General features: G+C 38.4%; 1 protein-coding gene across 3 annotated transcripts in view; it reads left to right on the top strand.

Moving 5' to 3' along the window:
- Window positions 1–26,303, top strand: part of LOC132830881 (uncharacterized) — a 46,487-nt gene extending 20,184 nt beyond the window's left edge. Inside the window, exons 4-12 of one of the 3 annotated variants that reach the window (XM_060848796.1) lie at window positions 3,850–3,912; window positions 6,794–6,863; window positions 8,215–8,276; window positions 9,585–9,627; window positions 11,600–11,648; window positions 11,983–12,117; window positions 12,603–12,732; window positions 20,954–21,078; window positions 24,445–26,303. In XM_060848796.1, coding sequence (XP_060704779.1) covers window positions 3,850–3,912; window positions 6,794–6,863; window positions 8,215–8,276; window positions 9,585–9,627; window positions 11,600–11,648; window positions 11,983–12,117; window positions 12,603–12,732; window positions 20,954–21,078; window positions 24,445–26,125 — 2,358 coding nt within the window. In that variant the 3' untranslated portion in view covers window positions 26,126–26,303. The remainder of the gene's footprint in view (window positions 1–3,849; window positions 3,913–6,793; window positions 6,864–8,214; window positions 8,277–9,584; window positions 9,628–11,599; window positions 11,649–11,982; window positions 12,118–12,602; window positions 12,733–20,953; window positions 21,079–24,444) is intronic. The other 2 variants (XM_060848797.1, XM_060848798.1) reach the window with 2 other exon arrangements.
- The last annotated feature ends 417 nt before the right edge of the window (window positions 26,304–26,720 follow it).

A 26,720-nucleotide genomic window follows, 5' to 3' on the forward strand; every position in this document is an offset into this window, starting at 1 on the left:
TACCTTGTCGGCCACTTGCACCATGATGAGATCCTGGTACAAACACCAACTGCACTGTAAATTTTTGTATGTGTCTTTCCTCAAATGGAGTATTGCCCAAGCCCATCCTTCTGCTACTTCAAGTTTGTACAGGAACAATTTGCCAGATAGCTGATTAGCTACATTTAGTGTATGTTGTGGTTCTGTTCGCCGAGCTGGAAGTTTTTGTAGCAAATGTTTCGTCCCCTGGCTAGGCGACATCAGTGGTCTGGAGCCTCCTGCGAAGCGCTTCTTTGATGTTTCTTCCAGTATTTATAGTGGTCTGTCCTTGCCGCTTCCGGTTGTCAGTTTCAGCTGTCCGCTGTAGTGGTTGGTATATTGGGTCCAGGTCGATGTGTTTGTTGATGGAGTTTGTGGATGAATGCCATGCCTCTAGGAATTCCCTGGCTGTTTTCTGTCTGGCTTGCCCTATGATAGTAGTGTTGTCCCAGTCGAATTCATGTTGCTTGTTGTCTGCGTGTGTGGCTGCTCAGGATAGCTGGTTGTGTCGTTTCGTGGCTAGTTGATGTTCATGTATGCAGATTGTTAGCTGTCTTCTTGTTTGTCCTATATAGTGTTTTGTGCAGTCCTTGCATGGTATTTTGTACACTACATTAGTTTTGCTAATGTTGGGCATCGGGTCCTTCGCTCTAGTAAGTTGTTGTCTGAGCGTGGCTGTTGGTTTGTGTGCCGTTATGAGTCCTAAGGGTCGCAGTAGTCTGGCTGTCAGTTCTGAAACGCTCCTGATGTATGGTAGTGTGGCTAGTCCTTTTGGTTGTGGTATGTCCTCGTTCCGTGGTCTTTCTCTTAGGCATCTGGTGATGAAGTTGCGCGGGTATCCGTTTTTGGCGAATACCTTGTATAGGTGTTCCTCTTCTTCTTTTTGCAGTTCTGGTGTACTGCAGTGTGTTGTGGCCCTTTTGAATAGTGTCCTGATGCAGCTTCGTTTGTGTGTGTTGGGGTGGTTACTTTCATAGTTTAGGACTTGGTCTGTGTGTGTTGCTTTCCTGTATACCCTTGTGGTGAATTCTCCGTTTGGTGTTCTCTGTACTATCACGTTTAGGAATGGGAGTTGGCTATCCTTTTCTTCTCTCGTGAATCGGATTCCTGTGAGTGTGGCGTTGATGATCCGGTGTGTTTTTTTTATTATTTCTGTGTTTTTGATGATTACAAACGTGTCATCGACATATCTGACCCAGAGTTTGGGTTGAATTTTGAAGTTGAAGTCCTAAACTATGAAAGTAACCACCCCAACACACAAACGAAGCTGCATCAGGACACTATTCAAAAGGGCCACAACACACTGCAGTACACCAGAACTGCAAAAAGAAGAAGAGGAACACCTATACAAGGTATTCGCCAAAAACGGATACCCGCGCAACTTCATCAACAGATGCCTAAGAGAAAGACCACGGAACGAGGACATACCACAACCAAAAGGACTAGCCACACTACCATACATCAGGAGCGTTTCAGAACTGACAGCCAGACTACTGCGACCCTTAGGACTCATAACGGCACACAAACGAATAGCCACGCTCAGACAACAACTTACTAGAACGAAGGACCCGATACCCAACATGAGCAAAACTAATGTAGTGTACAAAATACCATGCAAGGACTGCACAAAACACTACATAGGACAAACAGGAAGACAGCTAACAATCCGCATACATGAACATCAACTAGCCACAAAACGACACGACCAGCTATCCCTAGTAGCCACACACGCAGACAACAAGCAACATGAATTCGACTGGGACAACATTACTATCATAGGGCAAGCCAGACAGAAAACAGCCAGGGAATTCCTAGAGGCATGGCATTCATCCACAAACTCCATCAACAAACACATCGACCTGGACCCAATATACCAACCACTACAGCGGACAGCTGAAACTGACAACCGGAAGCGGCAAGGACAGACCACTATAAATACCGGAAGAAACATCAAAGAAGCGCTTCGCAGGAGGCTCCAAAGCACTGATGATGTTGCCTAGCCAGGGGACGAAACGTTTGCAACAAAAACTTCCAGCTCGGCGAACAGAACCACAACAACGAGCACCCGAGTTACAAATCTTCGCACAAACTTTGAACATTTAGTGTATGCCTCAAGATGTAGAGAACCAGTTACACTCAAATCAGAAAATATTCAAGTCATACCTTATTGAAGTAGTTTGCCAAATATATTCAAGGAATTTTTTTTTATTTTCCTACATTTGGTCAAAGTAAGCAGATGTTTTCAGCTGTTAAAAGTGAATACAATTAAAATTTTCAGAGTTCGCCTTGAAATAATGCTAAAATTGTGAAGCTGATTATAATACCGTTTAAACTGTAATCTTCCACTTTTTTCCCTGAACCCTCTTCTCTCATAGGATAACGAAGCGAATGTTAAATTCCATGGGTAATATACTTCCCAGTCAGCTGTTTGCAGGCTGTTTGGTTGCATAATTCATTTCCAGTTGAACTTGATCCTATTGATGTGCTCAAATTCTTCTTGATCTCTCTTTCTCCTCTCTACTCTTCCACCCACCTGACCCCCAATTGGCACAAGCAAACTTTCTTTAGGCATTGGTTTTAAAATTTGAAAATGGCCTGTGCTGCCATTTCAAGGATTCCGCTTGAGTTAGGTATTAGAATGCCATCCATGAGAGGTGACTGATAGGAAGGAGGAGGCTGCTGCAAGAGGGACGGGTGCGTACCCGGAGTTAGAGATTTTGAACATATCTAGCAACTCAAAACTTGATTTCAAGCCATCTACAGGATGCAACCCAGCACTTACCAAGATAACTTCAACAGTAGTTTCCAAACCCATGACCTCCACCCCTGAGAAAGACAAAGGGAATGGATGAAAGGGAACATCACCACCTCCAAATTCCCTTTCAAGTCTGTTAACGTCATGCCTTGGAACTATATCTATGTTCCTTCAGCATTGCTGGTTCACAATCCTGAAATTCGTTCCTGACAGCACTCTGAGTGGCCCTAGACTCCAAATACTACAGCAGTTAAAGAAGGCAGCTTGCCAGTACCTTCTGTAGGACAATTAGAGATGAACAATGGACATTGTCTAGCCAGTGGTGTCTAGATCTGTAAATGAACTAAAAAAAAAGTGGTTATTTTTGATCCTGGAACAGGGAATGATTTTAACAGATAAGGCCAGAACCAAATGTGGCTTTTCTTTTAAATTAACCAATCCAATCTGGCAGTTCTTAACCAGAACCATTCTTTGTGTTCCCTGGGCTTGAGGGACTGACACAAAAGAAAATAGAATTCAGATGGGGTGAGTGACAGGCGAAAGTGTAGCTGGAGGATGATGCATAGATGTGTTCAGAAATTTCCTTATCTGTGATTGTGACTATGGGAATACTGAGCCCATGAGAGTTGGCATGATGAAGAGAGTGAATATGGGTTGTATAGTATTCAGGTTATGGAGGATAGAAAAGCAGTTAAGTCAACAGAGAGAAAACAGGATGAATTGAGATTTAAATCGCAAAAGTGTGCAGCATCATTTAGTGTCATTAGTGTGGGAGAAAAGCAATGAAGAAATCTCACTGAAAATTTTGTGGAACTTTGGGTGAATAGTAAGGAACACGGATTTCAAATTTGAGACAAAAGGAGAAGACAACTAGGAAGGATGCTGAAATGAATAGAAAGGAAATAAGGTGTGATTTAGTGGTGAGAACTAAATTGTTACCAGTTATGGCAACTGGTGAGTGGTCTAAGTAGGAAGTGAGGCTTCCTTGAGAAGGAATGTGTTTTCACTTTTCAACCATATTTCTACCAAAGACATCATTTACTGTCCTGAAACATTGCTCTGATGTTTGTAACTAGTCTGTTTTTCAGATGCAGATCAGCAGGGGAAAACGATTACTTGAAACGGTGATCAAGAATAATGTAAGAAATATTTTACAACACGGAGGTGAACCCCTCTGTTGTTTAAATTCAAACATCCAGAAAAGCTCACCTTGCCTTGTAACCTGTTAAAATATGAGTCACAGGGAACTCCCAAATTCCACTACTTAAAGAAAATAATGTCAATTTATATTTTTAACTCTAAAAGGGAGTATTACACAACAACTATTCATAACTGTAAGCACCCTCCCTTCTCTTGATTGCTTAATATCTGCCTCCAACTCTATAACAATATACTGTTCCAATAAGACACTTATTAAAATTACATCAACTTAACAGTGGCTGTGTGCTTTTGAAATTGTCTTCTGTGTCTGTCTTCTTGTGGCTGAGGATCTCCCTGCATTGTCGTCTTTCTTTTACTGCGATTATGTTTCATATGAGAAGGTTCTTTCGATAGAGAGTGTTTCCTAATTTCTCAGAGAGCAAAATGTTAGCTGTCCCTGTGTTTCTTTCTCAATGGCAATTGCTCTCTCTCCAATTTTCAAAATGTCTTCATTTTTGTGCCCCCAATATCGGATTGTCTCATTGATTTGATGATGGCAAAACAATAAATTCAAAACTCGATTGGGTTTTAGTATCCAGGGCATAATTTAAACTGGTTAAATTTGAATTGTTGTCAAAACAGCAACCAAAACTCATATCAATTTCACAGTCAAATGTTGCATTTTCAATTTGCCAGTGTACTCGCGGACTGCCATCTAGTCATATACACAGGTGCTTGCAAGCTCTTCAATTCAGAAGAGCATTCACTATTTCTTCAAGATGTAGTACATGCCTTCAACTTTGTTAACATCTCCCCCCTTAAAAAAAACGAACCATCATAATGAAAAGATGTCTTCATTTTTTTCTAGTTTTTAACCCCATTACAATAAAATGCATAGGTTATTAATCTAAGTTATACTTTTCATCTAATTTCTGCACACGCTTATAACATTGGAATTTGTCCAACCTTATCTATACATTTTCCTTTAAATCCGAGATAATGCTATCACATTTTTATGATCCACAACATGTACAATTTGTAAATTAAAAGTCTGTAATATAACTGTCCAACGAAATAGTCTTATGTTTTTTTCTTTAAATCTTTGCCAGAATATAAGAGGATTGTGGTCCCTGTATACAACAGTTTCTGACACATTATCCATCACATAAACGTTAAAATGTTGTAAAGCTCATACCAAACTCAATAATTCTTTTTTGATAGTAGCGTATTTTCTCTGATGGGTGTCGGATTTCTTTGAAAAGTAGCCAGTTGGCCATGCAATTCCATAATCATCCTCCTGTAGCAGTATAGTTCCAACTCCTATATAGCTAGCAGCGATTGCATCTTTGAAGGGTTTCACAACATTTGGTGTCGCTAAAACTGGTGCAGTCGTTAATGCTGCTTTTAAATTCTTAAATACCTTCTGTCCACCAAGATTTTGTGTTCTTCTTTAGTAAATCTGTTAGCCGTGCCACCATGTTGCTGAAGTTTGGAACAAGCTTCAGGTAGAATCCATTTCATCCCAAAATCAAAGCACCTCTTCCTTTGAAGATGTCATGGAAATTCCTCTATGGTCTTTGACTTCGCGTTCCTTGGGGTCAACCTTCCATGACCGATGTTATGTCCCAAGAACATCACCTCTGCCTTCACAAATTCTATTTTCTTTAAATTTATTACCAGTTTTGCTTCTTGTAATCATTCAAAGAGCTCTGCCAACTGTACCATGAGATCTTTCCATGACTTGCTAAAAATCACTACATCGTCCAGATAAATGGTACAATGTGTTAATCTGGCCACAACTCTGAGAGTCTTTGGAATGTGGCTGATGCATTCTTCATTCCTAAGGGCATCAGTTTGAATTAATGTAGCCCATTTGGGGTTACAAATGCTTTTGCTTTCTCTGATACTGTGTGGTTATTGGCAGAGAAAGTAAGTCCAACTTGGTGATAGAAGTGGCTTGTTCAACTTTTTATATACAGTCCTCCAATCTTGGTATTGATAGCAGTGCGTTTTTGTTACGCTGTTGACCTTCTAATAGTCAACACAAAATCGTTGAGTCCCAACAGATTTGGGAACTAACACTATTGCGAACCCACTCACTGACTCAGTTCGATAATATCTTCATTGTGCATCATATCCATTTCCTTCTGGGCCTGTGTGGTTTTGAGAGGAATAAGTCTGTAGGGGTGGTGTTTTATCACAACAGAATTCCCTACTTCCACCTCCTGCACGATAGTATTAGGCCTCCCCATCTTATTCCTGCATATGTCCTCATTCTGCTGCAACAAACCTTTCAACTTGGTTCTATGGTCCTGAGACAGAGCTCATTAACCTATTCCACTCCTCAATGACTTCCTCGTTATTTAGTTATTTGGAGGCAAACTATAGAGTTTGAAAAAACTCCAGGGTATTTTTCTTTTAATTCCTCAGTTCCCTGGTCTTCCTTTAGCTTCTCCACAACAGGGGGTGTCGCTCCCACCTTGGATCCTGTTAAATCGTTAGATCCTATTAGATCTAAAAGAAAAATGATGAATGCAAAAGTCAAATATTTTGAGCATTCGAGAGAAAAGCTTCATTTGGCTAACTGGTCTTAACAGTTTTAAGTATTTGTGTGTCGAAGTTATATTTTTACAATTCTAATAATGTGTACAAAAATAGAACATTTTTGTCTTTTCACAGAATTACTCTGAAGTAAATCAATTTTTAATTTAATGTAAATGATTTGAAAATAAGTCTTGCTAATAAACTAGCTAAATTGTAGCAGATATAGTTTATTCTATCAAATAGCAAATGTTTACTCATATTAATGTAACTTTTAAATGCAGAAGTGGAAAAACAACACTGCAAAATGTCCTCTAATTCTTTGTTTCTTTTTGACAGGAATGTGGTGGTAGTAACAGTATTTTGGTCAACGCACGTTCCTGGGGAGTGAAAATCCTACATCTTGATGGTATCCTTTCTAATTGTGTATGCATATTTGTATTATCATAATAATATTAAAGGTATTGTTAAATACATTTATGTTTTATTTTTAATATGATTATTAATTTGAATTTTTTAAAAAATCATTTATGGGATGTGGGTGCTGCTGATTGGCCAGCATTTATTGCACGCCCCTAATTGCCTTTGAGAAGGTAGGGTGAGTTTCCTTCTTGAACTGCTGTAATCCACCTGCTGAGGTCTGACCCACAATGCCAACTGGGGTGGGAATTCCAGGAATTTGACCCAGCAACACTGAAGGAACGGTGAGTGGCTTAGAGGGGAATTTGAAGTGATGGTGTTCCCATGTATCTGAGCTATTTACAAATTGCACGACTGTGCATGTTAATCTGTAGTAGCTTAAAGCCACCACTGTGTGGCAAATGCAGTGTGGGTATTTATGTCTCAACATGAAATTGAAAAAAAGCCTGAATTACTAACAGATGCAATAGCTACTACAACCTAGAATGTTAGCAAAATAGTCTATCCTTGGGGGAAAGAAACCTACAATTTGTCAACTAAAAAATGTTTTCTGGCTTTGTTGAAATTCCAACATAATTTTTGTAATAGTAGTCACTCATGGGATGAGCTTTCTTCCTTAATTTAAATGCACCCTTATAGAGTATGCATATTTTGCAAGCTTTTTTACTTTTTATTTCTAGGATATTGGCACTTGTAGGAAAGTTAGTATTAGTTGCTGTCCCTACTTGCCCTTAAAAAAAGGGTGATAAGTTACCTTTTGAGCTGTTGTAGTTGATCTAATGGAAATTCTTCCTACAATATTATTGAGCAGGGAATTCCAGGCTTTCTTTTTAACTCAGCAACTATGAAGGAATGGAAATGAGATACATATTCAGGTATGTGCTCTAGAGGCTAATTTGAGTGATAGTGTGCCATTTTGTTGCCCCTCTAGGTGGGGAGGGATTGTAGATATTGAGATGCTTTTACCTAACTGTAAAGTTGTCATAAATAGCTGGTATAGTTCAGTTTTTTAAATTGAAAAAACAATGCCCTTTAATTATCAATCATTGTATACAATTAGATAAAGTTTCCGATAAACAGCATCCCAATTTTCAGTTTTGAATTCTTTATACCATTCTAATTTATTTCCAACCATTTTGTTATTTTTAACCAATACTCGTATCCACAGTTAAAGTCCCTCTCTATCAAATGCCTCCTTCATGAGCAATGCCACAGAAAGTTCACAACCTCCAGAAAAATGTTTTGTTTTTTTTTCATGAATTTTATGTACTCTGACAACTGTTAAAAATCTTTATTACCATCTCTCAAAAAAATGCCTTTAAACCTTAACTACTGCCAAGATCTACTGGAACATTTTGAAAAAAGAGGTGTTAAATTACTACATGCCAACAGAAAAACTGAGGTGTGTTTTGCATGTGTACATATGTTTTATATCTGAAGTATCTGATCAGCCTGTGGTTCAACTAATAAAGGTTAGAACAGCAATTTCGAGAGCTCTGAACAAAGGTATTACGCTCTGCCATTTATGGAGTTTTTTTGTGTGTTCATTAGCTTCAGTAAAGCAATCAACATTTTAAGGAGATATCTCTAAAGTGCCAAAATGCTGGCCTGGTAAATCTTTGTTTTAAAGATCCACAATTTCCGATTTTACTCTCTAAACTGTTGCTACTGTGTTAATCAGTGTAACAGCTGCAGTGTTAGAGCTGTTAGTAATTGTTTTCATAGCCCAGGTTTACTGCATGAACATCATACCTGCATTTACGAGTGAGTAAAACTGAAGTAACCTCAGACATCTTAAACATGCCCAATTAAACATGAAAATCTTTAAATTAGAGTCTACAGCTCGCTTTTATTCTTTGCTGATGGCATCTACACAGAACTCATTGTAATGCTGTGAACTTAGGCTAATTACTCACTGTTCTTGCTCTAAAGGCAGCTATGAACGTTGGGGCTTGTACAATCAGGCGTGGCTGAGTTTTTAATAGCGTAGTAAATGAACCTGATCCAATCCTATAGAATGATTTAAATGTAATTAGTTTTTTTATGCTATTTTTACTACCTGCATTGAGGTCTGAGTGTCTGAAGGGATTATTAATATTGGTTGGAGAATCTCCCTGCTGTTTATCCTGCTCAAAGAATCCACAGATCCCCTGTAGAGGGTGCCACAGTCAAACATGCTGGCTGACGAGCTATCTTCACAAGCAAGTTTGTGAAATGTACCGAGATAGTGATAGTATCACTACACAATCCAAGTCTACAATATAAATATTCAAAACAAAATTAAAATTTGTCAATTGATGATTTCATTTTTGTTTTTGTTTCTTTTGTCATCTGAACCTCTTGAATGAATATGATAACAAGTACTTCATGCCATCTGTGGTCTTTGATCAGTCAAACATGTATTATATCAAAGCTTTAATTGCTATATGTTTAGCCTTTTTGTAAAAATTATTTAAAATTGTAAAGTTGTTACTAAGAACTATATCAATCCTGAAGACCAGTTACTGGTTAAACTGAGATGCAAAATTATAAACTCTTGATAAATTTTATATCATGAGTCACACTGATGTGTGTAGTCTTAATTAACCCACAATGCATTGCTAGCTTTTAAGATGGCAGGAAAATGTACTTGACATTAAAACTCTGTTTTTAAGTAAAACTTTCTATAAGTACCATTCTACAAATAAATTGATTTGTGGGTGTTTGGCAGGGAAATGGATGTTTGCCTAAACCCATGTGCAAGAATACAAAAGGTAAGTTATGACGTAACTTGAGAATTTTGCATGTAATTTTTAATGCTCAGTGACACAAATAATTTGGCAATTTATTTGTGCAGTATTTGGTTATAGACATGTAAATATTGGTTATTGGCAATGTTCTATACATGTAGAGACAATTCATTTTTGTTAAACATAACATTGTTGCTGCTTCCATGCCCCCATCAAAATAATAGATACTCTAAGTTGCTTAGTTGCATATAGGGGACTTCCTGCTGTACATGTTGGGCTAAAATAGACCATTGTATTATGCATTTCCATATAAAAGATGGTAGTATAAATAGAAGTGAAACTCCGACAGAATGTTACACTTCTTAGAGATGTGAAAATAATGAAACCTTGACTTTTAATTGGTGACGAGGTAAATTTTGGAAACAAGTAACCCCATCTCATTTCTAGACATGTAAATTTATAATATATATTATTCATTTATGGGATATGCCGCACTGATAGCATTAAATGTCCATCCCTGATTGCCCTTAGAAGGTGTAGAACTGCTGTCTTGAGCTGCTGCAGAGTATGTGGTATGGGTGTACTATTAGTGCTTTTAGGAAGGGACTTTGAGGATCTTGACATAGTAACAGTGAAGGAAATGCAAAATAGTTTGAAGTCAGGGTCATGTAATTCTTGGAGGGGAACCTGCAGATGCTACATTCCTGTGTATCTGCAGATCTTGCCCTTCTACGTAATAGAGATTATGGGTTTGAAAGGTGCTTTAAAGATGCTGTGGTGAATTACTTTAATGGATTTTGTTGATGGCACACGTTGCTGCCTAGGAGTGTTGATGGTGTGAAGAGTGAGTGTTGATGGTAATGAATATAGTGCCAATCAAGATAACTGCTTTGGCTATTAGGTTATCAATGATGTACGAGAAGGAAGGGTTAAGAAGGATATGGGCCAAGTGCTGGCAAAAGGGACTAGATAAGGTTGGGATATCTGGTCGGCATGGACAAGTTGGACCAAAGCGTCTGTTCTGTGCCATACATCGCTATGACTCCACACCAAACGACCATTGGAGGTTCAAGACCTAAGACATCAAATCTGTTTCTCATTCAACATCTGGAGCTTGACCTCCGTGCTACCAAGGTTTTCTCTTTTCACGTTCTTAGCGTGTGCAGTGTTTTTGCTTTTAAACAATGGAATTATCACATCTAAAGAAAAGGAGGACATAAAATGTAAAACATTATATACCTACCAAGTTCAAAGGTACTTTGGTAGTCAGTTGAACTGTCATAAAGCCAGCATTTTGAACTTTCGCAAAACTAAATATATTTTGCAAAAATAATTAATCAATCATCTGCTTTAGGTGTTGGCTGAGGGATTACGTGATAGCCAGAAATCCAGGAGAACCCCTGTACTCTTCAAATAGAACCGTAGGAACTTTTATATCCACCCAAGGCCAGATAAAGCCACTGTTTATTGTCTCATCTGAAAGTTCGCAGTTTCGACAGTACAACACTCCCTCAGTACCACACTGAAATGTCAACCTCAATTATACGTTCAAGTATAATTGGGCTCCTGCAACCTTCTGATTTTGGCAAGAATACTACTCCTAATCAAAGGCTGGCAATTAAGAATAGTCAGACTGCACAGTTTTGAAGAAAAATCAGTCCTCAGTAACAGAATAATACATTGTGTACTACATCATATTCTCAAAAGATTGCATCACCCAAATTACGATAGCATGTTGTGGAAATAAGAATTGTAATGCGACTGAGCTTGATCCACAATCCAGTTTTGAAGCAGAGCCTGTAGAAAATTACAGTATTAACAGTTTGAGATTTGAATGAGTGTTCAGCATAGTGCAATTAGAATCAATGGTTAGTCCTGAGAAGAAGTAATTTCATGTTATAACATTGTCATGTTAGTCAATGCTGGTCCTGTGTACAGCAACTCCTGTTGATCTAGAACTGCTGTTAATTGTATTTCATTTTATTTGTGTTTGGAGCAGTGGGAAAACTAAAGCAACCTTTTCTTAAAATTGAAGACTCCAGTCGGTAAGTCAACTGACATCATGTCCATACAAGGGTTGCATTATGTCATTTAAAACTTGTTTATAACTATATCTTGAATATTGAACATTTGGGCACCTTTCAGAATTAGTCCATTGAACAATAGGTATTTATTAAAGTCTAATCAGAATATTCAGCATTAAGAATGAAACATTGACAAAGTGAAGTGAGTTATTGTAAAGTGTTTACGATTTATGTGAAATAATTTACTGCATACTTGTAAAGCTTCCAATGTTTTTAAAAAATTTGATTAAAGGAACTAATATCATGTTGTATCTGTGGAACTATTTCTAATTGTTGACAAATTGTATGTATAAAGGCATTTTAGACCTCTCTACCAACAATATATAAGCTATCCAGAACTTAACTATGAATCTCGTAGAGGATTCAGTGCATTTGATCCTCTGAAGAAATCTGAGAATGCACATCAGGAACAAGGAAAGAGTAAACTTAGGTAAATATTTGTATGTAGATTTACTGTGCTTTGTAGTAAGTATTATGATTTGAATTTTAACTCCCAGAAGTTAGGTATTTCCCCTTTTTTAATTAAATACATGGCAGTTAAATATTTAATCTAAAGTGCCATTGAGTTTGTTCTGTAACCTTCCCAATTTATTATAATCTAGACCATCCAGCAATTAAGTTTCACTGTAGTAAACCACCATTAAGCCTTTACAGTTCCTCATTCACAAAATCTATTACTATTGCCTCATTTTTCTCTCTCAAAATCATCAGGGGAGGATGTACAATTTGTTGAGTTATGAAGCAAGACTGAAAGGTCTAATTTATTGAACTTGTAGCCATTGTCTGATAGCCATCATGACCAAAATATTTTGTCATTATAGTTATTTTCTTTATTCCATTTGGAATATGGTTTAATCTTGTGCTTTTTGTTTGTAATCGGAATTAATTACCATTTTAATGGCTTCCATTGGGCAGGGGCTGGAGAATGACTAACAGTGAGAGAGATGAGGAATCTCTCACAAAACCAGCAGCAATGCATACAGAGAAAAAACGACAGCAACGATTCTGTGAATGTTGCCATGAGACATTCTACAACCTTGTTGAGGTAAGTGTATGATCTACTTAAATGGCATATAACATAAGACCACATAAAGTCTTTATAATTTATTCCTTTTGTTGAGCATTGGGAGATTGGCTGTTTTGTTTTTTGCAGAATAATCTCTCTGTAAAATCTGAAGGTTTCTGAGCTTCTGCTGGGTGTTAACTATTTGTCTTCTAAATAGGTCCTTGGAATTTCACTTTCATATTAAACCTTTTAAATAACCAGCTCACAATTCAAACAAGGAGCTTGAAGCTGATTAGCGCAAATCTCATTTTTCTACATTATTTATTAATTTTCTTTTCCTTTGTGCCTCTCATTTGTTGCATTAAGTGGTTACACATCTTAAAGAAACCTGCTTTGATACAAATCTTGTTCCATGCGTGACACATTCTCAGTTACTGCTTGTCTGTTTACCTATGCAACTTTGAGGAGACATCAAAAAATGTCTGTTATAGGATCAAAATGCCTTTTCCACAATTTAATGTCTCACTGTCTTTAACTGTCTTCATAAATTTTAATCATAGATTCTCTCTAACTCCCTCGTCTATGACCTCAAGTCAGCATGGTAAATGACCAGCTTAGCTATTCATTGTCATAATTGTATGACTGCCTCAAGTTGTACTTTGATTTCCTTCCATGTCCTAATCCGATTAGTAGTTCAAAATAACCTTGGTGCTAGGAAAAAGTGAACTGCATCACCAACAATCTTGTCTTACCCTCATCTTAGATATTAGATGCAAGAGATCATTAAGTTTTATTTAAATCTGCACAGTGCATGAGATGTAGGCTCTTCCCATGACTATTTTTAAAATAATTATGGGATGGAGGCATTGCTGTCTAGGCCAGCTTTTATGGCCAACCCCCAATTTCCCAGGTGACACATTGCTATGGGTCTGAAGCCAGACCAGATAAGTAGGACACACTTCATTCCCTAATGGCCACTAGTGAATGAAATGGATCTTTCCAATAGTTGGCAATAGCTACATGGTCGCCATTAGACAGTTCTTTTATTCTAGATTTTATTAAAATCACGTTTCACCATCTGCCATGGTTGGATTTAAAGCCATGTTCCCAGAATGTTGACCTGAGATTCTAGATACAGTTCCACTATATCAAACTTCCCTATTCACCTCTGTGGCTATGTCTCCACCCACCACCATACTCAGTCTTTCCTTTACCTCACATCATGCTTATTTATGAAACAAATTGCCTACTTCCTTGATTCTTTGCTGTTTCACTTCCTGATCCATCTCCCATCTTTATTCCACACCTTAACTTTTACTGCAACAATAGCCCTGCTACCTTCGAAACTATACTTATAACCATTGTTTATATAGGTTTAGCATAACCTCCCTACTTTTGTGCTCAATGCCACTATTTATGAAGCCCAAGATTCCATTTGCTTTGCTACCTATTCTTTTTCAATAAATAGACTTTGCAAATTTTGAAATATATGCGTCCTGAGGCCTTTTGCTGTTTTCAGTTCTTGGAACTCTGCAATTTAGACCAGAATGCCTCTCTGTATTCCATCTGCCACTTGTCTGGCCACTTTGCTTGTTTATTGTAATCGATTAGTATATTATCCTCTCTATCAACTGTACTGCTAAGGTTGGAGACATTGACATGTTTAGATAAGTTATTTTACATTCCATGACTGAAGTCAATTAATATAAACACTCTCTCACACACTCTCACACACACTCTCACACTCTCACACTCTCACACTCTCACACTCTCACACTCTCACACTCTCACACTCTCACACTCTCACACTCTCACACTCTCACACTCTCACACTCTCACACTCTCACACTCTCACACTCTCACACACTCACACACTCACACACTCACACACTCACACACTCTCTCTCGGACTCGAGGGCACAGCCTCCGAGCGGAGAGATGATTCTTTAGAACGGAGATGAAGAGCAATTTCTTCAGAAAGAGGGTGGTGACTCTGGAACTCATTGCCATGGAAGGCTGTGGAGGCCACTTTATTGAGTGTCTTTAAAAGAGAGAGAGTCAAAGTTTGGGAGAAGATTTATAGCTCGGGTGCTCGTTGTTGTGGTTCTGTTTGCCGAGCTGGGAGTTTTTGTTGCAAAATTTTAGTCCCCTTTCTAGGTGACATCCTCAGTGTGTGGGAGTCTCCTGTGAAGCGCTTCTGTCATGTTTCCTTCGGCATTTATACTGGTTTGAATCTGCCACTTCCGGTTGTCAGTTGCTGTCCGCTGCAGTGGCCGGTATATTGGGTCCAGGTCGATGTGTTTGTTGGTAGAATCTATGGATGAGTGCCATGCATCTAGGAATTCTCCGGCTGTTCTCTGTTTGGCTTGCGCTATAATAGTAGTGTTGTCCCAGTCGAATTCATGTTGTTTGTCGTCTGTGTGTGGCGCTACTAGGGATAGCTGGTCGTGTCGTTTTGTGGCTAGTTGGTGTTCATGGATGCAGGTTGTTAGCTGTCTTCCAGTTTGTCCTATGTAGTGTTTTGTGCAGTCTTTGCATGGGATTTTGTATACTATGTTGGTTTTGCTCATGCTGGGTATCGGGTCCTTGCTCCTGGTGAGTTGTTGTCTGAGAGTGGCTGTTGGTTTGTGTGCTGTTACGAGTCTTAGTGTTCGCAGCAGTCTGGCTGTCAGTTCGGAAATGCTCCTGATGTATGGTAGTGTGGTTAGTCCTTTGGGTTGCGGCATGTCCTCATTCTGTTGTCTTTCCCTTAGGCATCTGCTGATGAAATTGCGTGGGTATCCGTTTTTGGTGAATACCTTGTATAGGTGTTCCTCTTCTTCCTCTTTTTGCAGTTCTGGTGTACTGCAGTGTGTTGTGGCCCTTTTTGAATAGTGTCCTGATGCAACTTCGTTTGTGTGTGTTGGGGTGGTTGCTTTCATTGTTCAGGACTTGGTCTGTGTGTGTGGCTTTTTTGTATACCTTCGTGCTGAATTCTTCATTCGGTGTTCTCTGTACCATCACATCTAGGAATGGGAGCTGGTTGTCCTTTTCTTCTTCTCTCGTGAATCGGATTCCTGTGAGTGTGGCATTGATGATCCGGTGTGTGTTCTCTATTTCTGTGTTTTTAATGATTACAAAGGTGTCGTCCACATACCTGACCCAGAGTTTGGGTTGTATTTGCGGTAAGACTGTTCTAATCTTTGCATTATTGCTTCTGCTATGAGTCCAGAGATCGGTGAGCCCATGGGTGTTCCATTGATTTGTTTGTATATTTGGTTGTTGAGTGTGAAGTGTGTTGTGAGGCACAGGTCCAGTAGTTTAAGTATGCCGTCTTTGTTAATAGGTTCAACGTCCTGTTGTCTGTTCTGTATGTCCAGCAGTTTGGATATTGTTTCTCTGGCTAGGGTTTTGTCGATAGAGGTGAACAGTGCCGTTACATCGAATGACACCATGGTTTCTTCCTTGTCTATGTGTATATTTCTGATGATGTCCAAGAATTCCTGTGTTGACTGTATAGTGTCTGGATCCGCTGATCAGGTGTTTCAGTTTCTGCTGTAGCTCTTTAGCCAGTTTGTGTGATGGTGTCCCTGGTAGTGATACTATGGGTCTGAGTGGGATGTCTGGTTTGTGTACTTTAGATAGTCCATAGAATCTGGGGGTGGTGTTGCTTTCAGGTTTCATTTTTTGTAGGTCAAACCTGGTTATCTATCTGTCTTTTTTTTTGTAGATTCCTCAGTGTGTTGTTTATCCTATTGATGAGCTGTGGGGTGGGGTCAGACTCCCTCTTTTGGTAGGTGTTGGTATCTGCAAGTAGTTATTGTGCCTTTTGGATGTAGTCTGCTTTGTCCAGTATGACCGTCTGCTGGTAGTATGATTATGTTCTTATCGTTTCTTAGTGATTTTAGTGCTTCCCTCTCCTTGGTGTTGAGGTTGTGTGTTTGTCTTTTCCTTATTATCATAGGTACGATACTTTGTCTCACCTTTTGTTGTGTCTCTTCTGTCAATCCATTGTTGCTGAGTGTGCATTCTAGTGCTGCTAGGAAGTCTGCTGTCTTAGCGTCCTTGTGGTTGTAATTGAGTCCCTTGGCCAGTATTGTTCTTTCCGTGTCTGTGAGCTATCTGTGGGAGAGGTTTTTAACCCAGGTGTGTGTTGTGGTGTCCTCTTCATTGTGTGTTAGTTTGGCCATTTTTTCTTTTAGTGGCATTTTTTTGCGGTGTGTGGTCCTGTTCTGTACTATGGTGATAGAATCATAGAACAGGCTATCAACAAACACATCGACCTGGACCCAATATACCAGCCACTGCAGCGGACAGCAACTGACAACCGGAAGCGGTAGATTCAAACCACTATGAATGGCGAAGGAAACATGACAGAAGCGCTTCACAGGAGGCTCCCAAGCACTGAGGATGTCACCTAGAAAGGGGACGAAATGTTTGCAACAAAAACTCCCAGCTCGGCGAACAGAACCACAACAACAGAGATAGATAGATAGGTTCTTGATTAGTAAAGGGATCAAAGATTACAGCGAGAAGGCAGGAGAGTAGGGTTGAGGAGCATATCAGCCATGATCAAATGGCAGATCAGATTCAATGAGCAGAATGGCCTAATTCAGCTCAAATATCTTATGATCTAAAACACTAGTCTAAGCACTGACCTTTGACAACAGCATAGTCTGCCATTCTCCAGTCTGAAAAGCAGCTGTCACAGCTCACTGTTCCATTAAGCCAATTTTTAAAACTCCAATTGGACACTGACAATCTTATGAGGCTCAGATCTGTTAACCTACCTTTTATGTGGTACTTTATCAAATATTTCTATAAAATCCATAAAGGAATTGTCCATTGCTTTCCTTTAATCAACTTTCTCATTTCATCAAAAAGTTCAATTGGATCAATGAAGCACAATCTACCTTTCACTAACCCATGCCACTTCTCCTTAATTAACTCCAATCTCTCAGATCAAGTTCCCGCTGATTGTTTTTTTTTTCCCCCTGATTTATTTATAAAATCTTGCCTACTGCTGATGTTAAAGTGACCAGCTGTAATTACTGAAATGTCACTGCATTCTCTTTTTAATTAAGGTATCACATGTGCTACACTTCCCATTATAAAGGGAAGATAAGATTAAAGGCAAACCATTCCACCATCTCCATCTCATTTCCTATTGCAAGCTGTGATGTAAATCACCTAGACTAGGAGACAGGCCAGCCTTTCCAATATATCCTTTCCAATACATCCTTCAGATCACCCTGTCCATATCCCATCCAATACTTTACCACTGCCACTTTTACCAATATTTTGGCAGCATCAGCTTCCTAAGTAAACAAATACAAAGTATTTAAATATTCTCAGCTTACACTGCACCTCAAAGCATATATCACCCTCTCCTGCCTAATGAACCCCACCCCACCTGTTAATACCTTTATTATTTACGTGTGAATTGAAGATTTATAGGTTTCCTTCTATGTTATTTGGCTTTCTATCCTAATTCTCTCTTGGCCAGTCATATTTCCCGCTCCTTTCAAATTACTGTAGTTGGCCTGATTCTTTCTTGCAGAATTCAACTGATATGTGTCATGCCCATTTTTTTGTTTCTGTTTAGTCACATTCATTCTCTTCCCTCCCCATTTTATAATAGGCCCTGATCCGGATTCCTTTATCTTTTCCACCTCGTTGGAATGAACCAAGTCTGTTTCTAAAACCCCAATTCCTTAAAAATCTCCAGTGTTCCATTTCACCCTGGCTAGCTCTGCTCTCATTCTGTTCAAGTTTACTCATCCAATATTGAAGTTTTGCTCTATGTTAATTACTAATTCAGCGGTAATCTATATTTTAAAATACAGTGACCCTCTGTGCATTCTAGGTCCAGTTAGCCACCTCATTCCACAGCACCTGTTTTAGCAATGCCTCCTTCCTAACTGGACTAAGGACATACTAGTCAAGCAAGCTCAAACACGTTTTTCACAATTGATCATCTTCCGTAGCCTTTATTCCCAATATCCAAAATAATATTTGGGTGACTTAAATCCCCCAAACTCTCAACTCTATGGTTTTTGCACATTTCTGTGATTCCTCTACAGATTTACTTTTGTATCTCTTATTATTTGAAACCCTTTAAATGCACCTCACAGTGTGATCATCCCCTTTTCTGCTTCTCAATTGTAACCAAATAGGTTCTGTCTTTGTCTTTTCCAGAACGTCCTCTCTTTCATCCCTTCCTTCTCTGAACATTTGAATATTAAATGCCCAAACCCCTCCATTTTTTAAGACATGCTCCCCTTGACAGTACATGATGTGCCTACGTAGTTAATTGTGCTTAAAATGTGCAACATAAAACCGCTATATTATGCGTTTTGTGAGTCTGACTTAGTATTCATCAGACTCCTTCTCAGTCTGCACACATCTAATATGGTACTGCTTTCTTCTCACCTACTATCCAAGCTCTCACCCCTTAATGTTGTATTCCTCCTTTCTACTTCTGTGTTGGTTTCTCAGTGCTTACATAATTTAAATTCACCAGAACAACCCAAGTGAACTTTGCTGCAAGCACATTGGTCCCAATCATGTTGGTTCCATGACAAGGAAATGACTACATCATTTTAATAGGTGTATCCTGCCTCGGATCTGGTCCTAATGCCCCATGAATCTGCAATCCTCCCTTCTGCATCACTCCCTGAAGTGACAAATTGATTTTCTAGATCTTAATATTTCCATTCTCACTCGCAGAGGGTGTAATTTAGATATTTCTATTTTTTGAGATACTACTATTTGATTTTCTCTATAGTTCATGAAAATATGATTTAGACCGTAATCCCTGCTTTTCTATGCTGCTGATGATAACGTACCACAACATCTGGCTCACCTCTTCCCTTTGCAGGATATTCCTGTGCATTATTAATTCTATGTATTATTCCTACACACTCCTATGCATTATATTCTTTGGCAACTTGTGGACTCTGACAGGTACAGATAATTATGCAAACAATAACAACTGCATTTCTACCCTTGCTGTTCTCTCATGTACATTATTATTCACATTAGTGCCTAAAGCTGAACTGTAAACTTTAAAGTGTCACACTCCCAGCACTGTCCAAAGCCATGTCTCTCATGATGTAGAATTGCAAACAATATCTCTCACCCATCCCATCATCTAAGTAATTTTCATTCGCTCTTTTAATATATACTTTGCACCTGTTCAAATTACCAATTTTATTTATTGCCTCTAAACCTGCTTTTTATTAATTTATTTAGTATTATATCTAACTTAAATTCTTGATTTCCTGGTTTAGAGAGGGAATAAAAAGAGAAATTTTACCAACAAACTTGCCCATTTTCCTCTGACATCGCACTTTTGTTTTATCTTCTTTCAAAAGTGTCTTGCTTTGTCAATAACTTCCTGTTGCCATTTTAAACTAAACATTTCTGGCATGATCGCTTTCATCCTCGTTGCTCCACTGACTTCGAGGCTCCACTTTAAGACCATAAACATCTGAGTAAAAGTAGGCTGCTCTACCATTTAGTAAGATCACAGCAGATTTGATAACCCTCAACTCCATTTTCCTTCCCTTTCCCTATAACCCTTGATTCCCAATGAAACCCAAACATCCAAACAGAAAGCAGGTTACACTACCAGTGCTTCATTCGGAGGTTCACTAAAGATGTTACCTGGTATGGTGACGAAACATCTGAAAACGAACCTTCCAGCTCAGCGAGCAAACCTGTGTCCAAAATGATTTAAATAAAAACAACACTGATCCTGAGCAAATAGTTTTATATTTCTTAAATGTTAAATTTCACCAAATTATATCATGTTTTAAATATTTTCACTTTGAACTTCAAATAAAGTTCCATGTGTATTATTTCAAAAAAATTAAAAGAGAAGAAAATTGACGGTTTAAACTTTCTCATCTGCTGCCTGAGAGTATACTTCAATGGGATTGGTTACTTGCCCTTCTTGGTTATATCACAGTTACCAGATCCTGTAATGTGGTGCCAGATCCTCACTGATCCTCATCAGGCAAGGGGAAATCATCACCAGAGAGAACTTATTGGCCGGTTGTTTCTTGGTTTGTGAGGATTGCCTCACTTCATTGCAACATCTGAGCCAAAGTTTTTAATGTATTACTATGCTAGACATAAAAGTCAGGGTATTATTTGGGTTCTACTTTCTAGTGCTGAACTAATTGGTTATCACTAATTGAGTTTGTGGTTACAACATTTTTTTAAACAAAAAACAAAGTAGGAAAGGTTAAACATTTGATGGACTTTTCTTTTGCAGCATCTTCTCTCCAAGCAGCACCAAGACTTTGCCAGTGACCCCTCTCAGTTTGCAGCCCTTGACAATATTATATCTCAATTAGAAAATGAATTTGTAGAGTACCAAAGTGATGGATACACCCATCGGTAAGACTCTTTTATATATATTTGACTCTCGAACAATTTTGTGCAGTGTTTATTAAAAATATTTTATAGGATACTGTTAAACAGAAAATTTTGTTGTTTTATAAATTCCCTCACACCACTTGAACGTATTGAGTCACTGTCAAATTATAAAACAGAACTTCTAGTTTTCGACTTTAAAATATATGGGAATAATTGCCACCACAAAATATATTGCATTTCATCTTCAAAATAGGATTGTATTTTTCAATGATGACTAAAGATCCTCAAATAACATAGTGCTGGCCAAGTCTTCTGGGCCTTATTGGAAAGAGGTTAGATTACTATTTGAAATGAGTCCAAAACAGCAAGCAGTAGTTTCATAGGGAGACTCTCTTAAAGGACAAAAGGAGATGTTGAGGAGTAAAGAAAAATCCTGCTGGCAAGACCAGCATGTGTTGCCCTTGAGAAGATGATGGCAATCTCCTTTCTTTGATAGAATTGAGTGTTTGCTAGGCCATTACCCGTAGCAGTTAAAAGACAACCACATTTCTGAGTTACATATTTGACAGATTAGGTAAGGATGAGAGTGCGTTAATGAACCAGGTGGATTTTTACAATGGCATGATCTCTTTGAAAGACAAAAACTAAATTTAAAGTTTTGAAAATGTTTTGAAGATGATCTGATGATGTTGGTACCATATTCAAATCCACACATACCAAACAAGTCCATGTCTATATGCATCATGACCTTGACAACATCCAGGCTTGAGCTGAGTAGCAAATAATATTCATGCTACACAAATGCCAGGCAATCATCATCTTCAACAAGAGAGAATCTAACCATCTGCCTTAACTGTGTGTCATAACCATTGCTTAATCCTCCAAATTCGAAATATAGGAAGTTACGAGTGACAAAACAACTAAATTTGTTACATAAAGCTACAGTCACAAGAGCAAACTAGGGGTTCTGCAGTGAGAAACTCAACTCCACATTCCCAAAAGATTGCCATTAAAGTGCAAGTAAAGTGATGGAATACTCTCCACTGGCCCAAATGAGTGCAACTTCAACTTCATGCAAGATGTTCAACAGCATCCGGGATGAAGCAGTCTGCTTCACTAGCACCCCATCCAATACCTTCAACATTTTTTTCGTCCATCAATGGTGTAGAATGGCAGCAATGTGTACCAAATACTTGTTGCTAAACCACAAGATCTGCTACCTAGAAGGGCAACCGATGCATGCGAACACCACAACTTGCAAGCTCCTCTCCAAGCTTGCACTATGTGGCCTGGAACCATAGTGTTGTTCCTGCAACATCCCAGGGTCAAAATCTTGGAATTCCTTTTATAACAACACTGCCTGTGTACCTACCACTATGAATTACCCCTATAGATCAACTGATTGCTGATTTGCCACCTTCTCAAGGGCAATTAGGGATGTTGATAAGTGGTGGTCGAAACAGCAATATGCATAACATATGAATTAATCGAAAGTAACTTCTAATCCCTGAACTGGCTTTTTGATGAAGGCTCCCAAAACATTTGGTGAGTCTTCCAGTGTTGATTAAATCCTCACTCGTTTGATCTCTCCAATCCGAGCACAAGCTGTCTGTTATTACTTGCTGCCCCTTTTTTTGACTCTCCCTGTCTCATTCTGACAGAATCTTCAATAAAGTATAGGGTTTAGTGATATTTTTAGTAAAGCACCCTATAAACTGACAGGGCTTCCAATGGACTCTCCTGCTGCTCAGATGCTGCCTGACCTGCTGTGCTTTTCCAGCACCACACTCTCAACTCTCCCGTCTCGCAGCCTATCCCTGTGCTACTGTGAATCAAATAGACCTTGCATCCAGGTAGAAATTATAATTAGTCAATCTTCAAGCTCCCAACTTTATATAGAAGTAGAACCATTTCCAAAACCTGACATACCTCATACCTTAAACTTTGGAGATTAACAGCTGTTTTTGTCATTAGTTACAGGTATGAAAACCTTGCATTTTCCAAACCACTGAGACTTGCTGTCAGCAGAGTTTGGAACCGGTCACTTTTTGTTATTTCTTCATTCCATCCAATCCCAAAACATAATCTTATAAAACCTCTGATTTGTAGCAATGACAATGCAGTAGTTTTATGTTTATCATTACTGATATTAGCTTTTTAATTGTTGCCTCCTTACTTAAGAGAGACAGATATTTGCATTTGTAGTTCAGAGGGAATTCAGTAGGCAATTTACCAGGATGAAGGGGTTGTCCTCCGAGGGAAGGTTGAACTAATTACACTAATTTTATTTTTTTAATTTGAAGAGAATCGGGGTGATCTTAATGAAAAATAGAAGCTTCCAGGGTAGCTTACCAGCATAGGTGCTGAAAGCATGTTTTGTTGGCAAACTTCGAACAAGGGGATACAATTTGACAATAAAATGACTCCAGTTTAAGACAGAGATGCAAAGGAATTTATTTTCTTAGATCATTGGCTTTCGAAGCAGAATCACTGAATGAGTTCGACAGATATTTGATTGACAAGGATGTTAAGGGCTCTCTGGCAAATAAAAGATAGCTGTGATGACCACAGTCAGATCAGCTGTGATCTTACTGAATGTGGAACAAGCTTGGTGGATTCACTGGCTTACTGCTCCCATTTCTTATGATCTGTCTTTAATAGACTCCCACCCCACCTCTTTCTACATACTTAATGTTTCTACGCCAGTTAGTATTCTGGGTTTCCTTCTGTGTTCACTGACATTCTATTCTCACATCCTCTCTTTGACATCTATTCCCCCCCACAACTTATATTTAGCCTGATTTCCAAATGTACAATTCACCCAATATACATCATTTTTTGTTTCATCAGATTCTCCCTTTCCTTTATCAACCAAGGGATCTGTGCCTTTGGCTCCTTTACCTTTTGCATTTATTCGCATGTACCAGAAGTGTCACTTTATGAAAGTGGGATTGAATAAATATAAAGACAGGGTGGATAAATATGATAAGAACTACTCACTTGTATGGGTCAATGCTGACTGTTTGGGCTGAATGGTCTGTTTCTGTGTCATAACCATTTTTGTATCCCTTTGCCTGGATCAGTCTATAATTCTAAAAATAAATACTCGAGGTGTTTTGTTTCCCCATTTTAAAATAAAGGCAAACTCCAAAAGATTAGAAAATAATCTGTTTTGTGTCTAAATGAGGATTTTTTTTCCCTATGAACACTGTGGCATTTGTTGAAATTGATAAATGGTGAACAAATTGAATAATTAAAATTCCAAAATGCAGGAGTTGGAACTCTTAGCATCAACTTCACGTAAAAATTATACAGGACAATGGCAAGATTTCAGGTATATTGAATTTTACACCTGTATGTTCATGTAGGTTTATATTTTTATTTCAGATCCATGAAACCTGCTTCAAGCTCTGGAATTTTACTGTCCAAAATGTGTGCAAAATCGATACAGGCTGTTAATGACTTTGTCCTTGGAGAAGACCGATGTCCACTTGAGCCTATGGCTGCAAGCCAACAGATAAACCTTCCTGTAAAAAATCTGGAAAGAACTGATGAGCACCATGTGAAATCTGATAAAACAATAGATAAGCCAACTGCAGAAAGCCTGGAACTTAATGGACACAGATCCTGCCCCCTTCAGCAGGAACATGAACTGGCATCTTTGAGCTCCCTGAGTCAAATAACTGCATGCCCTAAACAGTTGGAGGTAAAACCCCCAGGTTGTATTTTACTAGACTTCAACGCAGGAATATCAGCAGAGAGAACAACTTGCTACATTGTTAATGAACAAATAGGTGAAGTTAGTATTGTGCAAAAAAAAACATGCGGTGCTGACAAAGGTGAAATTTCAGATGAAGAAGAGCATGTGAAATGTACATCGTATGAAACTTCGTATTGTGTAGGGGCAATTCCTAACTCATGGAAGGCTGCTTGTGATATAATTACAACAAATACCAACTATAGTTTTAAAAAACGCAAACGCTCTGACAACACCAAATCGCAAATTGAGAGAAGCCCAAAATGCAGATTGGATGATTTGACTGGTGTATGTGATAGTTTCTCTTGCCCTAAAAGTGGCAATTGCCTTACCAGTAATTTCAATGAACACATTTTTCAACCACATACCAAATTGCTTTATTCATCAAATCTGAATAAAACTTCTGCTCATTCTTGTGTTGAAAAGAACATGTTCAATGAACATGCAGAAGAAAACATCTCCATGGGAGAGCATTTTGATTTAACTGGCAATTTCAGTTTACACAGGCTTTTGATGAGTAAAGAAAGACTTGTAAACTTGCAAAGCAGTGGAGCCAAAGGTGAATGTGAAAACTGGGGGAAGTCACAAATCGTCATTTTGGATTCAGAAGAAAAACCAAGCAACTTAGCAAATACCACATCTGCAGCTGATCGACTTGATCAACCCAGGGGACCTCTGCATTTTGGAGAGCAAATTGCCATTCCTTTAAGCGGAGCGATCATTCAAGCTGAAAAAGATTTGCTGTCCCCTCTTCAAAATATGGAAAGCTTGACTTCTCAAAGCAATCGAGTTGTTTGTGATGTTGAAGCTGAAATTCAAAACACAAATAAAGAAATTGAACAGTCAAATGTAGCAGGATATACTGCAATGCAGTTACTTTCTTCCTTTAACTTCAATGGCCAGAAATCTTTGGGATCTGATGCTCTCCTATGTACAAAAGCTGATTTTCAAGTGGATGACAGTAGATGTAAAAATTCTGTCAATCAAACTAACTTATATCAATCTTCCTTTAAAAATAGCACATTTCACACAGATACCTTTTCATCAGAATCTGAATGGGATATTCAGTTGCCTTCAAGACTTGACAATAGACAAATTAAAGACCAATCTGTTGACTTGGAGATCTTGCGAAAGACTTGTGTTAGTGTGAAAGATGCCAAGTATGAGACACAGTTATACTCTGTACTCAAGGACAAAGCTGGAGTAGATTGGACCAAAAAAGAAGAGAAATGTCTCGTGAGCTGTCAAACAAAAACATGTACGCCATGTTATTTAAAACTTATGCCCTATCTGGACAGTTATACTAATTAATAATACTGTGCCAAAGTTATTTGAACGATTCAATTGACTCTTTCATTACACTTTTCATAAATTGTAAATGATTTTACTTCTGAGAGCTAATGGGTTCATAAATCACTTTGCAATCATTATTAACATTCCAAGTCCCAGGTTAAATTAGTTATGATCGAGTTTATATTCCAAAATAACAAATACAATGCATTAGAGTGAATGGCGCATATACATCAAAAATAAGAGCTTACTTTGTCAAAAGGAAGTGCTTTTACTTTCCTTTTATGCATTCTTTCTTTCCCTTCCCAACTACTATGATTTTGCTACACAACAGGAACAAAATAAAATCTAAACGCTTACAAGAAATAAACATCAATGTTCTAATTTGGTAATGCAGTGAAAGAGCAAGTTCATTGTGCTTTTCCGCCTAACAGTAGATATTTTTGTATTCAGTCAGGTAGCAAATCATTAGAAAAGCTGAGTATTTCTCTCCTTCCCTCTCAAAAAGCAACGATTAAGCTTATTTCATCTTGGCTCTTAGTTCTGACTGAACATTCAACTGACATTGGTGTAGGTCTAGGAGCATGTTCTTCAGGCTGCTTACCTGAGTATATAA

Source organism: Hemiscyllium ocellatum, chromosome 32 (genome assembly GCF_020745735.1).
Source record: "Hemiscyllium ocellatum isolate sHemOce1 chromosome 32, sHemOce1.pat.X.cur, whole genome shotgun sequence".
Taxonomy (NCBI): Eukaryota; Metazoa; Chordata; class Chondrichthyes; order Orectolobiformes; family Hemiscylliidae; genus Hemiscyllium; species Hemiscyllium ocellatum.